Below are 17,399 nucleotides of genomic sequence, written 5' to 3' on the forward strand. Positions count from 1 at the left end.
CTGACGAAGCCGGCTGCCATGTTGCAAGCTGCCCTGTGGAGACGCCCACATGATGATGGGGGCCTGGGGGCAGCCTCTTGCAACAGCAAACAAGGAACTGACCCTTGCCAACAGCCGTGGGAGTGAGTTTGGAAGTGGAGCCTTCCCCTAAGCTTGAGAAGACAGCAGCTGACGCCTTGATTGTAGCCTTGTGAGCCACCCCGAGCCAGAGGACCAGCTAAACCACACTTGAGTTCCTGTCTTCCTGCACAGACTGTGGGGTGATGGGTGTTTCAAGGCACCCCACGTGTTATGCAGTAACAGATGACTAATAGAGATGCTTTGTCGAGGAGCTTCCCTGAAATCCCTTGGTATTTAACCCATCCCTCAAGCCTCCCATCTCATCTCTCCCTATTAGAAAGGACACATGTGCATAAATGTAGATGAGCAGTATTTAATCATATACACTATTTACATATAATTTATGTCATAGTTTTCTTAGTGTTCAGTGTTTCAGCCTTGGCCCTCGGGGAGCCTCCTGGAGTTTCCGGGAGGTTAAGGCAGGAGCAGAGCCTCAGGCAGGATGGAGATGAATCAGCATCAGACCCCAGGCCCTGTGCCATTCTGAGGCCATCTTTTGAGCTAAGAGCATGGTGAATTCCCACCTACCGATCCCCAAGAGCAGGAGGAGTGGCACCTCCTTTGGCTGAGGAAAGGGAAGACAGAAACTACCAGTTCCTCTGCCGGCAAGGGGAGGGGGCTTTCCCTGAGAAAAGTCAGCGAGGGGAGCAAAGGCCTAAGGGCTTGCCTTCTCTCCAGGGCAATGCCGGGTTTCCTGACTGTGGGCAGGAGAGAAGCTCCCCCTTAGGGGCAAGGTCTCTCAATTTCTTTAGGAGAACTGCACGTTGAGAAAGTGCATTTCAGAGGATGTACGGGTGCATGGGCCACAGTCTACTGGGAAGGCTCTGGTCACAGAGCCAGGACTTCCAATCCCTGCCCTGTCATCCCCTCCTTGTGGGGCCGACCTGGAATGAGCCCCTCTCCCTCTGGGCTGTGCTCATCCCGTTGTAAGACCAGGACCTGGGCCAGGGGATGACATGGACCCTCCTGTGTAGGAGCCCAGGGCAGGGAGGCAGCTCTGGTTACCAGCCAAGGCCACTGGTCAGATGTGGCACAGCTCCCCTCAGAGGGCCAGCCCCCCACTGCTCAGCCACCGCGCCCTCTCCGAGGAGCGCCCAAAGGGGCTGCTGTGCCACAGGGAGCTCCGAGAGATGTTGTCCAGCCTGCTCCTAATGGTGTCCTGCAGCTCCTTGTCATCCAGCAGGACCGCTGCCGCCAGGGCCAGCCAGAAGTACTCAGTGGCATCATGGGCATCCTAACCCCATTGCAGGGGGGCAGAGAAGAGACAGCAATAAGCAAATATTTCCAGGAGAAGCCAAGAGGCAGTGCCAGAACTCAGAACTCGAGCTTTTGTCTGTCCCATGCACTTTCCCATCCCCTTCTCCTAGTTTCTCCTTTTTTTAAAGGTTTTATTTATTTATTCGAGACAGAGAGAGAGAGAGATAGGTAGAGGCAGAAGGAGAAGCAGACCCCATGCAGGGAGCCTGACATGGGACTTGATCCCTGGTCTCCAGGATCACCCCCTGGGCTGAAGGCAGTGCTAAACCGCTAAGCCACCCAGGGATCCCCCGCTTCTCCTAGTTTCTGGAGGTGCTCCTTCTCTGCCCTGCTGTGGACCAGCTGCTCTCTCCACTGGCCCTACACCTCAGGCACAGGGGTGGCACCTCACCCAGGAGCAGCCAATCATGAGGCACCATCGTCCCAGGCCTGGTGCCTCAGGGATTCATAAATGACTGCAGCTGACTGGGCTCAGTCACTCCCTGGAACCTCTCAGGGTGATCTAACAGAGTAAATGTTCCCTCACCCTTTCAGCTGTGGGCTTGAGCCTGCCAATAGCTGAACACACAGGACATTAAGAGACAGAGAGAGATAGAAACATACAGAGCAAAGAGAAACAGGAAAAGGCAAGGAAATGTGTACATTTGAGTACCAGCATCCAGAACTACCTAAAACTCCTAAATTTATACTTGAACTTCCCAGTCACTTGAGCCAATAAATCACCCTTTTTGCTAAAGCTAATTTGAGTTGAAGTCTTCCTCCTTGCAATCCCTAGATTCCTTTGGTTGGGTGGATCTGATCACAAGCACTTTGTCCCTAAACCACTTCTGGGGAGCTATGGGACAGAGGCAAGATGGCCAAGGAGTCCTTCACTACTCTGTCATCCTTCCCCACATGGTGGGAATGAGGAACAGATGCTTCTTTGGGTGAGATTCAAAAAGGGATGTCTGGTTCCCATTAACCCTCGTAAGTCAATAATTAATTCAGGCCAGAAACCACGTCTGTCAAATAAGAAAAGGACAGCAGAGTTGCCCTGAGGTTCCCCTGGGGGCCAAACACAGGCGTGACTCAGAAGAATATTAAGAGATTTAGGGCTGCGCTGGTGCAGACAGGGACCTCTGGTAAAGGGAAGCCGGTGCCAGGGACAAAATTCAAGGGCCAGAATTATAACAGAGACTTTCGGACCACCAATACAGCTCTAGAAGTGGTTGGGAAAATAAGAGCTCTGGGTTCAATTCCTGCCAAGCAAACAGGAGAGTCAGGGCTATGGCCTCATTAGGACATAGGCATGCCTGCATTTGTAGATACCACCCTCACTATCTCGAACATGTTAACATGTACCCAGGTTTCTCCTAGAGTTTTATACGACTTTATAAGAAGTATGTTGTGGGGCAGCTGAGTGGCTCAGCGGTTCAGCGCCGCCTTCAGCCCAGGGCCTGATCCTGGGGACCCGGGATCCAGTCCCACGTCAGGCTCCCTGCATGAATCCTGCTTCTCTCTAGGCCTGTGTCTCTGCCTCTCTTTCTCTCTCTCTCTCTCTCTCTCTTTGTGTGTGTGTTTCTCATGAATAAATTAAAAAAATCTTTAAAAAAAAAAAAAAGAAGTATGTTGTGACTGACTAGTTAATCTAAAATATTTGGAAAAAATAAAATAAAATAAAATATTTGGAAGATACACAGTTAAGTATTAATTTTGATTTTAATGTTGGAGTTTACAGTTCTTTTGTTTTGGATCTTGTATATTTCTCTCTTTTGAAGATTTTATTTATTCATGAGAGACACAGAATGAGAGAGAGGCAGAGACACAGGCAGAGAGAGAAGCAGGCTCAATGCAGGGAGCCTGATGCGGGCCTTGATCCCAGGACCCCAGGATTACACCCTGAGCCAAAGGCAGATGTTCAACCATTGAGCCACCCAGGCATCCCTCATCTCATATATTTCTATAGGCCCCTGAGGAACTCATAGGCACTGGGCAATGTCCCCATAGGACCTGACAGATAAAGTGGCTATGGAAACACAGCAGGGCAAGGAGAAAGAGCTATGATACTTCTCCTCAGTAGACAGGAGCATCTTTGAGGCCTCCCATGGGGCTACATGAAAAGAGCCATCGTGTCCCTGGAGGAGTCACTCCCCACCCTATGAGATGTGACTCCTCATTTTGGCCCACTCAACTCCACCCTAAAGGATGAGGGTCAGGGGAGGATAGGGTTGGAATGCAGCCTGGCGCAACTTCATAAGCCTGGCTCTTACCTTCAACTGGTAGAAGGTGAGTCGGCCCAGGCGATAATATACCTTCGCGTAGTATAGTGCCTCCTTGGGACTCTGTAGCCACGGTGGACAGAGGGACAGAGTCTTCAGGTAGCAGTCCTCAGCCATCTCATACATGCGCAGGGAATAGTACACTGTAGCCAGACGGTGAAAGGCCACCAGCTCCTGCTTCTGATCTCCTAGGAATTGGAAGACTGAGGGACAGATCTTGCAGCCAACGCTTCATTGCACCCTACCACTCACCCATTCTGCACTGTTTTTTGAAGGTCTTCTAGGGATCAGGAACTGTGCTTGGGATATACAGAACAAAGCAGAGGAGGTCTCTGCCCTTGGGTGAGGCTTATCATCGCATAGGACACAGATGTTCCTTAAATAATCTCACACACAAAGGCAAAATTACACCTGTGGTAAGTGACGCAAAAGAAAACACCAGGGTCTGGGAGTGACTGCTTAGAGCATGTGTGCTGGTCAAGATTTTATAGGATGATTTCCGGGGGGGAAAAAAAAGCTTTCTCTTTATTATAGATGTCTCTATAACTCAAGATTCTGGGAAATAATTATTTCCATATCCTTGTAATGAGACATGGTGACAAGACTACATTGATGGGGAACTAAAGATTCTTTGTAATGAATAACTCTTTAGTACAAACGTCTTCTCCACATGAAAGTCTCCCTCTTCAGAGGGCTCCCTGGGACTGCCACCAGTAGCAGTTACCCTCTGGCTCCTTCACAAGCTCAAGGTCTCAGATGACTACAAAGACCCCCACCCCTCACTTTTAATCCATGCTTTAGAACCTTGGTTTCTAATGGGTCTATGATTTGTTGTTTTGGTTTTTGGTGGGTCTGTTGTTTTAATAACCAACTCCTTTAACACAAAGTGGCCCTTTAAAGAGAACAAAGGCTTCCCATTGTGTTTTTGGAATATTTGCAAGGTGGCTGTTTGATGCAGTCTAAAAAACATCACTTTTAAGCTTCAAAGAGACAAAAGCCAGAAATGAAAGAAAAAAATCCACGGGAGAGAAAACTCTCTGATATGGAAAAATCCAGTCTCGGGGAAGTGCATAAAAGAGTGGATATAGCCTCCTTTCAGCTTCTGTCCAGGGAAGGATAAAGAGTGCTCAGAAAGGGAGCTGCCTGGGGCTCCCATGGCCTTTCCTGAGATAGCAGACTGTCATTCAGATAAGATTTTCTGCAGTAAAGAAAAAGGTAGGAAAAAGAGAGAGAGAACTCTGAAGTGCAATTAGACACAATAAAGTCCAGTGCCATCCACATCTCCGGCCTTTGAGAATGCCCAGAAGCCCCTTCTGGAATCATCTCAGAAGACTCCATTTGCCCCTACATTGAATCAAGCCTTCTCTAATCAAACCTGCTTTTCCTTAAGACCAGCATTCAAGGGGAGGGTGGTTTTTTTTTTTTTTATCTTTTTTTTTTTAATTCTGCCTTTTTCCTGTTTTAATGGTGCACATTGTTTCACACTAGCTTCTTTGGAAATTGCAAGCTTTTTCAGCTACACAGTGAGTTCAGTTCATGAGAATCTGATCTTCATTTACTTTGCAATTCTGCATGGAAAATGTGCTTTGGACTAACAATCAACCGATTAAAAATTTAGGGCAGAGACCTTGGGTAACAGGGGCACTGGCTGTGCATAGGATAAAGTACTATCTACCCCGCACTGCGGAATAATAGCAACGGTGGTATAATAATCAGTGTGGCACAGGTCGCACTCAGCAAAGACTTATGTACACAGAACTGTGCTGTGGGTTTTACGTGGATCATCACTGGTCTTCATAACCACCACATGAGGTGGGTGCTATTTTTAATCCTGATTTGCCAATGACATGCTTGTGGCTTATAGACATTAAGCAGTTCATTTATCGTTAAGACGCCTAGAACAATTGGACTCAAGATTTGAACCCACACAGTCCAATTCCAGAGTCTCTGCTGTTACTGCTTTGCTTTCCCCCACGGTTGGATAAGTGGTTGGCCCTCCCATTCAATATGGCAGACCACCAGGACCACCTACCTATGACTGTGCTGAGTCTGGCCGCCAGGGTGGCAAACTCCAAAGCCTTCTCATAGCCTTCCAGACTGATCTGCAGCTCCGTCAGCTTGTTGAAAACCCGCAGCTCTGTTCTCATGGCTTTCATCCTTCTTGCTAGAGGAACAGCCCCAGCCTGAGAACAGAAGCACATGGAAGCTTAATCCAGCTAAGAATCTTTGGTACAGACCATACTCCAGGGGGGCTTACATTCTGCCGGTAGGGGTTGGGGGAAGTGGCCATGTTTCCATGCATGGCTTGTCACAGCTCATTCTCCTGGTCCTTTTCGGGTTGCTCTGCCCAGATTTTAGAAGTAGGAGAATTAAAGATCACCAGGCCTCCTAAGACTAAAAAAATGGAGATCAGGAAAAGGAAGATGATGTTTCTCGAAGCCACATGGGAACTTCTTCACCTCCCAGCCACATGCTCCATTAGCACCCACAGCACAATCTGTGGAGTATGCTCATGGTATCTGAGAGTGCCCAATAAATAGTCACTTCTATTGTTTTTATTATGATAGAATTTTAAGTAGGTCACTTCATCTCTCTAGACTTAATTTTCTCATCTATAAAGTGCATATGACAGTGAGTAGCTCAATAGGCAGGAACATGCTCAGTGCCTGGCACATACTGGGTGTTTGATAAATGTTTGATGACTAAACAAAGAGCTGAACAAACAAATGAATGAATAAATGAAATTCTAAGGTCAAACAAGATGATGAGCTTTCCATCCTTCAGTCAGTGATGATCAATTATAGTTTTGACATACTTGCTTAACATCTGCACAATTATTTAACTGCCATTATTTTTTAAATTAACTCTTATTATTTTGCCTCATCTTTGCAATAACATCTGTGAAATCACGGTTTTGATGAGCTGGGTGTTACACATTTTTAATTTTTAAAATATATTTTAATGCACACTTAATAAAAACAAAGTAAAACAAAAACAAGTAAAACGAAAGTGTTCATCCTTGGACCCAACATCTCCCACCATGCCACAGGTGGTAGACGGAACATTCTGGTAAACACAGAAGTGTGCAAGAAGCTGTAAAATACCATGCACCCAAGAGATGTAGTTATTTTGATGTGTTTTCTCAGAAAGGATCATTTATCAAGCCTAGGAATGACAGTTGACCAACCCCTTCTTTGAGAATCTGTTGGCTAAAAAAAAGGGAGAACATGTGGGTACTGAATGAGGAAGAAAAGAAAAAGGAATACCAGTGAGAGAAGGGAAAGGGACCCCAGGCCATGTGTCCCTGCCCACACTTGTGCCCAGGCCTGGCTTCACGCACTGTGCAGCCCAGGACTTACTCGGTAATACTCCACCGCACGGTGCCTGTGGCGGGTCCCATTGAAGAACACGTCACCTGCTTCTTCATAGAGTTTGAGAGCCAGAGACGGCTCCTCAGACTTCAGGGCTTTCTGGATGGCTGCCTGGATGGGACAGAGACAGGTGTCAAAGGTAGAGAGGACTTCCAAATGTCCACATGAGCTGTAGAAGCAAGATCCTGACCACCTGGTTTAAGCCTCTGCTCACATCCTCCGAACACTGAATTGTCCTCCATGCTCATAGGGCCCACAAGAAGCCTTTGTAATTCCTTGGTCTGGCACTTCCCCATCGTGGTATGAGAGATTACTTTGGTACCTTAGAGATGACTTTTAACAGTACCTAAACGAACATTTTATGTTTGAAAGTTAAGTATTGGGCAGCCCCGGTGGCTTAGCAGTTTAGTGCTGCCTTCAGCCCAGGGCCTGATCTTGGAGATCCAGGATCAAGTCCCACATCAGGCTCCCCGCATGGAGCCTGCTTCTCCCTCTGCCTGTGTCTCTGCCTCTCTCTCTCTGTCTCTTTCTCTTCTCTTTCTCTGTGTGTGTATCTTGTGAATAAATAAGTAAAATCTTTTTTAAAAAAGTATTTATTTTCATGTGTTTTAAAGAAAAAGATTGGTAATACATCCACACCTGTGATTTCAGATAGTGTTATTTAGTGTAGAAAGCTAAGTTGATTTGAAGTTGAGCCAAAGGAAACAATGGTACAGAAAATACATGAAGGTGATAAAACCATGAACTTCATCCATACATGGCTGCAGTCTGGAAAACAGTGATCTCATCTAACACCTACAATTTGCAGATGGAGAAACGCAGGGTGTGTTTGATGAGCAGATCTGCCCTTTGGGACAATTAGTTGGACAGCCACATGGAGGATGGATGAGAGCTGAGGAAGGGACAGACTTCGAGGTTACACACAAATCCAGAACCTCAATGCCCTGAACCAAAACATTAGCAGATCTAGGACAAGAGGGTGTGGATGCAGGATGCACCTTGAAGCTAGTCTCCGGGCTTCTCTCTCAGCACCTCATCTCAATTTTAACTCACCAGTTAATTCCTTGTGTCATCTTATGTCCACTGTCTTTCTCCCCAGCTAACTGAATGCCGTGAGAGAAAATGTGACTCCCTTCTTCCCTGCCACAGCCCCAGGTACTTGGGGCTTGGCAGAGTAGATGCTCAAAGAATACTGTAGTGTGAGTGAGTGAGTGAGTGAGTGAGTGAGTGAATAAAGAAGTCACTGACTCTAGAGTTTTCGGCTGAGGCAACTGGAAAAAAGCACGCTAGAAGAAAAGATGGTTGGGTGAGGGAAGCAAGAGTGAGATTGATCTTTGGACAGATTGAATCTGAGATTATCCACATGACAATATCCAGCAGAGTTAAATGTGCAAGTGGGGGGAAGGGTATCTGAATAAAGAAGGGCATAAATCAATAGGGTTGGGTGTGATTCCCAAGGGAGGCAGTTGGGGAAGGAGAGACAGCAGGAGGGGGAAGAGGGAGAGAGATTGTTTGGGGGAACATCTACATTTTAACAGAAAGAAGTCAGCAAAGGAGAGAAGACTTGTCTGAGAAGCAAGCCGGAGACCACAGGAGTGCTCTGTCATAGACAGAATCCAGGAGATTCCAGAAGAGGGCTGAAAAACAGAGGCTCAGAAAGGAGGAGGAAACTCTGCACTTACATAATAGTAGCAAAAAAATGTTAGTGTCTCCCAGCCCCGTACCCTTCTCCTAGCGCCCAGGACCTCTTTATCTCTCGAAAGCGCTTCCCTATTGCATCTCAACAGAAGGCAGGGAGGAAGCCAAAGGGGAGGATGTACCCCCCACAGCATCTGCAGCACAGCTATGGGACTGCAAAGAGCCTGAGGTTGAGACTGACCCTGTGGAACAGCAGGTAGCAGTCCTAGCAGTCCGGGACTGCATGGGCCTGGGACCAGGCCTGGCCAGTGAGTCTCTGGGACAAGACCCCGCTGTACTTATTACTGCCTAGCTGCACAGAGAAGCAGAGAGGGAAATGGAATCCTGGCATCAGGAGGCTCTGCTGCCCAGCACTGCACAACCCAAGTGGCTCCCTCTGGGCCTCGCCTCCTGGAGAGCCAAAGGCAAGACCTAATTATCTGCTTTCCAAAAAACGCTTCCAGGTCTAACATCCCACAGTAGAATAGTATAGAGGCTGGGAGTGGAGGCTTTATGTCACCCTGTCTGTGTGCAGTTTTCACTACTTATTAGCTGTATCACCTGGGGCAGTTACTCAGGCTCATTAAGCCACATCCGTAAAATGGGAGTTGGAGTAAAACTCCTGCTGCATTTGGAGTGAGGGTGTAATTTTAGCAGTTATGCAATCAATGTGCTTGCAAAGTCTCCTGTGCATAGTAAACCCGCACTCAATGTCACACAGCCAGAATTAAGCCTTGGTGGAAGTGGGTTTGTGTGAGTTTAAGTAATAAGGGGAATAAAAAGGGAGAAAATAAAAAATGGGAAGGAAGAAAAGATAATTGGTATATTTTCAATGGAACAAGTCATATAAAATGTCAGCATCGTGCAAACAATAGAAATGATGATTAAAAAGAAAAATCCAAGTGATTTAATAACAATAATAGTAATAATAGATTTTTAATAATAATAAAATACCATTCATTAAGAATTTACTAAGTCCCATGCACTTAGGAGATGATTGCTTTGCATGTGCATTTACTATGCAAGTGACACACCTAACCCTGACTCTAAGAGATAGGGTTTATCCATGAGACACTGAGGCCCTGTGATGTATTGGAAGTAGCTGATGTAGCAAGCCCAAGGTCACACAGCCCGTGATCAATGGCCCTGTGATTGGATTCCAGGCCTGTCTCTCTCCAAAGCCCAGGCCTTTCATCACTACACTCACCATACCTCAGGTATTAAAGGGACACAAACAAAAAGACTAGAAGAGGACGATAATGTTAATGCCCTGCACACATCAACCTTGTCTCATATTGCAGCAAAACCCCAAAGTCAAGGTGTGTGTTGAGCTTAGCAAAAAATTATCTACTTGACATGGCAAATGAGCAAGTCTCCTACTACATTCTTTGAGAACTCACACATGTATCTGGGACTTGGGGACTGATGGTCAGCCAACCACCCTGGATTCTATCTTGTGCCTGGGACACATCCCAGGGTCAACCCTCCCTCTAAGGCTCAGCATGGACACCACCTCTCTCTAGCTACAGATGGTCACTCTGGAGGATACAGCTGTCTCCCCCAGAGGCCCAAGTGGGAATATGAGCTCCAGGAGGCCTACCTGCAGGTACAGCTCCACCAGTTCATCTTCCTGCATGAGGTAGTAGAGTCGCCCAGCTCCGAGCCAGGCCTCAGCAGCCTTGTCTTTCTCCCCAAGGTCAATGAAGATACGCAGGCTCTCCTTGATGCAGATGAGAGACTTCCTGAGAGACCTGGCAGGAGTGGGGGCAGACACAGACCCATTAGGTGTGAGTCCAGGGACCCCTCCCAGGGGCCTCGGAGTCACTCAGCACTAGAGGAAACTGAGGTTCTGGGAGGGAGCAACATTGATTCTGATCACACGGAGAGGTTGGGGCCTGATTTGAATCCTGGCTCTGCTTCAAACATCTGTGCAAACTTGACATATAAAACTTTTCCAGGGATCCCTGGGTGGCGCAGTGGTTTGGCGCCTGCCTTTGGCCCAGGGCGCGATCCTGGAGACCTGGGATCGAATCCCACATCAGGCTCCCGGTGCATGGAGCCTGCTTCTCCCTCCGCCTGTGTCTCTGCCTCTCTCTCTCTCTCTCTCTGTGACTATCATAAATTAAAAAAAAAAAAAAAAAAAATTTATAAAAAAAAATAAAAATAAAAAAAAAAATAAAACTTTTCTGTGCCTTAGTTTCCCCATCTGTAAAATGGGAGTATCTTTGTACCTGCCTTCAGAGGATTGTTGTAAGGATTAAATGAGAGATGAGGTTGGAGTGCCCAGAACAGTGCCCCCCACAGAGTAACAGTGGTGAATGCTCACAGTAGTTGTCACTTTTATTATTATGGCCCATGGCCCATCCACCTTTTAGCTATACTATGACATTTTTTTCCCATGAGCACCTAACACACAGGATATCCCAAATGCATTGTTATTGAATAAATGCACAAACCAATGATCATAGTGGTGACCTAAAATCATCAAAAAGATGTTGATGTTTTGTTTAAGAAGAAAAATCAAAGAAGGGCAAAAGTTTTAAAAGGTTGGTGCTTAATGGAGGACTCTAATTATCTGGAAAATTGTCTTATGTAGAAAACTCTTCCCCCATGACAGGGATTAATGAAGAAATGAGGCATAGGTAATGTAGTGTGGCACAGATTCAGAATTCTAGAACAAGAAGGAACATTGGGCACCATCTAGCAGTTCTCCATTCCAGCAACTAGAATCACCCAGAAGCTTTTTAAACATCCGTACACAGAAAAAAAAAAAACAAAACAAAGCATCCGTACACAGGGATCCCTGGGTAGCTCAGCGGTTGAGCATCTGCTTTCGGCCCAGGGTGTGATCCAGGATCAAGTCCCACATCAGGCTCCCTGAATGGAGCCTGTTTCTGCATCTGCCTGTGTCTCTGCCCCTGTGTGTGTGTGTGTGTGTGTGTGTGTGTGTGTGTGTGTCTCATGAATAAATAAATAAAATATAAATAAATAAATAAATAAATAAATAAATAAATAAATAAATAAATATTTTTTAAAAAAATCCGTACACAGGCAAAGTGGCCCCAACATGTTGACATGCCGTGCTAGCCTGGGACACCCTGGAAGCATTTTATCAAAGCTCAGTAGCAACTTCCCTGTGAACATGGGTTGAGACTTGCAGATCCAATCCCTTATGTTATAGAGGAAACAGGTGCAGGTGCAGGGGTGGGAAGTAATTTGCACAAGGTTTCACAACACGTCTGGGGAAGATCTGAGGCCAGAACTCCCTTCTCCCGAGTCTCAGCCTAGAACACATCCCACAGTGCCCACATTCCTCTGAGACTTGTGGCGCTCCTGCAGCAGCATTTTCTGGGAGTTTATTAAAAACACAGACTCCTAGAGCTATCTCAGACTTACTAGGTCCAAATAATTACAGGTTCAAGCCCTGAATCTGGATTTCTAATTCACCCATGTTATTGTTTATGCACACCAAAGTCTGAGAACCAACCATTGCTCCAAACCATATAGATCCTTTGAGAAACACTTATCATCATCAACCAAGTGTATGAACAGTTAGGAGGGCCTCATCGAACCTCATTATGAGCAATTCAGCCTCAGACCCTATGGTACACAGTGATGGAAACAAACATCACCTTTGACTAGTGAGGCCCTGATTCATCTTGGTAATGAGACAGCTATTGGTCTTCTAGAGGAAATGCCAGGCATGTGGCCCTTGCAAGTCTTGAGAAGAAAGAACTCAGGTTTTCCCCTCTGCCCAGCTCTTGCTATGACACCCAGGATGGGCACGGGCCACCTTCTCTCAAGTATTAGAATATCAGACTTGCTGCTGAGACCATGCCGTGAGCTGAGAAGCTGCACGCAGGGCTGAGCTGGTCGCCAGCCTCCCTGGTTGAGTTAGGATAAATGCAGGCCTCTTTTACTGTTGAAGGCCTGACTTCTCCTGCCTGCTCCCTCCCCTACTCCTCCCCAACCCCCAGACCTCAAGCAGAGTTTCCAAGCCCTGCTCTCCCAACTCCCACTGGAACAGTTGATAAAGACAGGACTCATATATCTCATCCTCCTATTTCCTGCTCTGCTTTTCTTTATTACCATTTGCTGTCCTGGGAGACCCTTAGGCTATGGTTGTTTTCTTCAGACCCCTGGGGAACAAGATTTAGGTTTATTACGAAGAAGTCAATTATAGAGGAAGAGTGGAACTTTGCTTCTTAGACCTTTTCTCTCTGAGCTCACTATGACTGTGGATGAGAGATCAGTATTTCTCTCCAAGAAACACCCCATAGGGATAGGCAAGACTTACAGAAGCCTAGCTATTCACACAGCACCATCAAGACCCCTTGTGCATGCAAGATTTTCCAGAGACATGTACAACATGTACACCTGATCCGTGATGTCTAGTAAAAACACATGCGTTGAGGTCTGAACATGGGAGGTGGTTTCCAGCCTCCTCGGTCTTATTATGTCAGCCATCACCACCCCAACGTTTGCACATGCCAGTGTAGTGCTGTGTCACCAGCTGGGCCTGCAATGGTCCAGTGTCCCCAGTTTTTTCAGCCACACCTGCAGGCAGGTTCTAGTTGTGCTTTAGCTCCCAGATCAAAAAGAAATAAAGACCCTGGCTGGTGGGACAGTCTTCATCACAAGTGTCATGCACTTCTGCGCCACCTATTCCTGACCTTGCCAGGGTACCTCTCCTCTTCTCCAACCCCAAGTCCTCTGGTTCCCACTTTTCCTGCCCCTGAGGTTCAGTCTCTATAGCTGAGTCCTTATTTTTTCCTTCCTACCTGGCTCCCAGCCATGAACTTGGGACCAAGGGACTCTGATGCACCTGCATTCCCAGATTTCCTCTTTCCCTCCCCTACTGGGACTTTCCAGATCCCTGCCCTGCCTGAATGAGTGTCTGACCTCTGGCCCAGCCTCCACTAACTGGTTCTTCCCTGTTTCCATAATAAGAACTACTACTTACCAAGTGCTGAACCCATGCCAGGTATTGGGATATGAATTCTCAGTATATCTTCTCTCATTTAAACTTCAGAAACACTAAGTCATGAAAAGGATCGTAGCCCATTATGCAAATAAAGAAACCCAACAGGGACTTTTTTACCTTGTTCAAGTTTATATGATTCATTTCTAAAGCTTTATGTTGAACCCTCTGCTGTTTTGTCTTGTAATACATGACAGTAATTGTTCCCTGGCATTTATTGAGCACTTGGCATGCATCATCCCATAATAATCATCACAACGGCACTAAGCGAGCATAACATTATTATATCCATTTTATGAATGGGAAAAATAAGGCTCAGAAAAAGGTGAGTGACAGGGACCAGATAATAAATGCTATGTAAACCAGAGTCTAACCCTGAGAATTTGACTCCAGAACCCCACACACACCCTCAAGCACTTGAATTGAACTTGAATACCTCAAGTTCAATATCAGGTTCAGAAGTCAACATATGGGAAGGTTTCTTCTTTTACCAATCTAACAACATAGAAGTTTTGAAGAACATAAGATACTTCAAACCTTGAACAAAGTTTTCTCATCTGCAGAAGTGGGATGGTGAAGTATATCCTATAGCCTAGTGATCAAAGGACATGTCAGTGAAAGCAGTTCTTTCCTTGTTTGAGATTACAGAAATGTTAGAGATTGGTCATATTAATTACATTGAAAACCAAATGTTGAGGCATTTCTTTTTTTGTTCCACAGGAATAAGAAGCCTAAGAATGAGAATAAAAGCCAGGAGTAATAACTTCTAGGCTACTATTATATTCACATGCAAACAATTGTTATTTTGTGAGGACCTATTGCATCCAATGCATTGCTTCTTTCTAAAGGTAATATGCACATCCCTCATGGCACTTAACACAATTTATGTGATACTTTTGGAGAATATGTATATAAATATTGTCAATTTCTTGAGCTAGGATATAAGCATTGTGAGCTCAGGGACTATATCTCTCTGTTAGGTTTTAGACTATAGTAAAAACTCTCAGTAAAAATTTGTTGCATAGATTCAATAAAACCTCGAAATTCCCATGGATCCCACCTGGTTCAGCCCTAGAGCAAGGTACAGTTTGCATGTGTCACCCAAAGACAGGAAACAAGATCCCCAAAGACCCTGCGTATTGAGATATTGAAAATACCAGATCCTGGGGACACCTGGGTGGCTCAGTCAGTTAAGTATCTGCCTTTGGCTCGGGTCATGATCCCAGGGTGCTAGGATCGAGCCCTGCATCAGGCTGTCTGCTCAGAGCCTGCTTCTCCCTCTCCCTCTGCCTGTCACTTTGCCTACTTGGTCTCTCTCTCCCTCTCAAAGAATGAATGAATGAATGAATGAATGAATGAATAAATAAATAAATAAATAAATATCTTTTGAAAACACCAGATCCTATAGCTGTCACCCTGGAGGCAGAGAGAACAAGACTGAAGGTACTGGACAATGGGACAGCCAAGTATTCCAAAGCAAAAACCCATCACAGCTTTCATTATTTGCTTGCCCTCCCCTACCTCCTCCACCTCTAAACCCTAGAGAAAAATCTTTGAAAGAGGAGGCATGAATAGAAAAGTAGCAGGGAGTAGTGAAGCCTTCTTAAGTTGAGGAGGCAGGGATCTGGGCTGCTAGGGCTGCTACCAGGGCCACCAAGTGGGTCACCAATCTGAACTCTCTGGAATAGGCAGGGGTCAGACCAGATGAAAAATGAAGCCCTTCTCATCCATACAACTCCCAGAGGCTTCACACTCTAGCCATCCACATTTATGCTTTATTTAGGGTGAAAACTGTTGGCTGAATAGGCAGGATTCCTACAGAGTAGTTAAGAATATGGACTTTAGGGCAGCCCGGGTGGCTCAGTGGTTTAGCGCTGCCTTCAGCCCAGGGCCTGATCCTGGAGACCTGGGATCAAGTCCCACATGGGGCTCCCTGCATGGAGCCTGCTTCTCCCTCTGCCTGTGTTTCTGCCTCTCTCTCTCTCTCTCTCTCTCTCTCTCTCTCTGTTTCTCATGAATAAATAAATAAAATCTTTTAAAAAAAGTGAATACAGACTCTAGACCAGGGGTTGGCAAACTATGGCCTGTGAATCCACACAGCCTTCCTCCTGCTGTTATAAGCAGCGTCTCAGCGGCACACGGCCGCACCCATCCGTTCACGTACTTAGTTTACGGCTATTTGCACAACGCACCTGCAGTAGAGTTGTGACTAGACCACATGGCCACAAAGCCTAAAGCATTTACTATCTGGCCTTTTGCCAAAAAGTTGGCTGACCCCTGGGCTAGACTCAGCCTGGCTATTGATCCGCACTAAGCAGTTCACGCAAATTACTTGGCTTCTTCTGTTCTGTTTCTACAGCTCTCTGTGCCACATGTAGTTATCCTGAGAATACACATTGCTTGGGGAACGCTGTGTGCTCACTGAATGCCATCAGTTACTACTGCCACCACCATCTTCACTATGGCTGCTCGCTGTGCCAGTCCGGAGGCCCACTGCTCCCCACCCCAGCCCTCCCCCTCACCCCCTCCTAGGGCACAGGAGGGAGGCCTCTCTCTCCTTTACTCCCTCCATCCACTTGAACACCAACCTTCATCAAACCTACAGAATACCTCCAAATGTCAAATGTGTCCCCATCTTTCCATGGCTACTGCCATTCCCTCTCCTGGGAATGCTTATCCTCTTACCCTCTTCTACTTTCCAAAAGCTTACCCTCCCTCTAGGCCCTCCTCAGATGCTACCACCTTCACGAAGCCTTCTATGTCAGATCCTCAACCCTCAGCTGAAAGTGTCCTCTTCTTCCCCTCCAGACCCATTCTGCAGATGCCTGCCATCTCACACAGGAGTGGTTTCTGCCATTTTTTTAAAAAAAGGTTTTATTTATTTACTTATTTGACAGAGAGATAGAGCACAAGCAGGGGGAGCATCAGGCAGAGGGAGAAGGAGAGGAAGAAGCAAGCTCCTCGTTAAGCATGGAACCCAATGTGGGACTTGATCCCAGGACCCTGGGATAATGACCTGAGCTGAAGGCAGATGCTTAACCAACTGAGCCAGTCAGGCACCCTCATTTCTTACCTTTGAGTTTTGTGAGGATGGAAATCTCATGGAGAGAGTGTAATTGAATAAATCTGTCCATATATCAAGACCCACTTAATAAATACCTCCTAGAAGTCACTGTCAGAAAAACATTTGCTCCAACAGATACATTTGTTTATGGTTGTTTTGTTTTGTTTTGTTCTCACTAGGCAGACAGTGAGAACCTCATGTGGCTTTCCCCTTTTTTTCCCCTTTTTACCTCAGCTACCAGGAAGCTTAGAACAAAATTACTGTAACCACTTCTAGGAACGTGCAATTACCTGTTTACCTGTGTCTGCTGGGCACTCTGTAGGAGGAGGTGATTTATACATGCTAAATAAATGTAGCATTATAGCACATTCTCCATGATGGCCTGAGCATTCTGTAAAAGGATAATGACCTTATGTCTGCAGGCTTTCCTCTGACATCTGAGGCACTTCTCCATCTACTTCTTTGTTTCACTCCCATTGGTGGTAAAGCAGGAGAAGGGGAGGTTTATTTCTTTCCAGTTATACAAGTCAGGATCTCAAAGATTAGAATTATAGAATATTAGGGTTAAAAGACCCTCATCTGGATCAACTTCCAGAATGATGGACTAAGGATCACCTAAAGCCCACTCCCCCAATAAAAGGACATTTGTAGGGTGTCCTGAAATGGAATCA

The 17,399-nt window shown here is 46.1% G+C and overlaps 1 protein-coding gene across 25 annotated transcripts in view; it reads right to left on the minus strand.

Annotated features, from left to right (window-relative positions):
- Positions 1-417: 417 nt before the first annotated feature.
- The window catches only part of SH3TC2 (SH3 domain and tetratricopeptide repeats 2), a 113,198-nt gene continuing 96,216 nt past the window's right edge, over positions 418-17,399 (minus strand). For 22 of the 25 annotated variants that reach the window (XM_041747660.1, XM_041747659.1, XM_041747658.1 and 19 more), the window contains 5 exons: positions 10,284-10,434; positions 6,995-7,117; positions 5,668-5,818; positions 3,627-3,838; positions 418-1,354 (listed from right to left, as the gene is read on the minus strand). In XM_041747660.1, the coding sequence (XP_041603594.1) occupies positions 1,163-1,354; positions 3,627-3,838; positions 5,668-5,818; positions 6,995-7,117; positions 10,284-10,434 (829 nt within the window). In that variant the 3' untranslated portion in view covers positions 418-1,162. Of the gene's footprint in view, positions 1,355-3,626; positions 3,839-5,667; positions 5,819-6,994; positions 7,118-10,283; positions 10,435-17,399 lie in introns of those variants that run through there. The other 3 variants (XM_041747656.1, XM_041747655.1, XM_041747670.1) reach the window with 3 other exon arrangements.

Source organism: Vulpes lagopus, chromosome 3 (assembly GCF_018345385.1).
Source record: "Vulpes lagopus strain Blue_001 chromosome 3, ASM1834538v1, whole genome shotgun sequence".
Lineage (NCBI taxonomy): Eukaryota > Metazoa > Chordata > Mammalia > Carnivora > Canidae > Vulpes > Vulpes lagopus.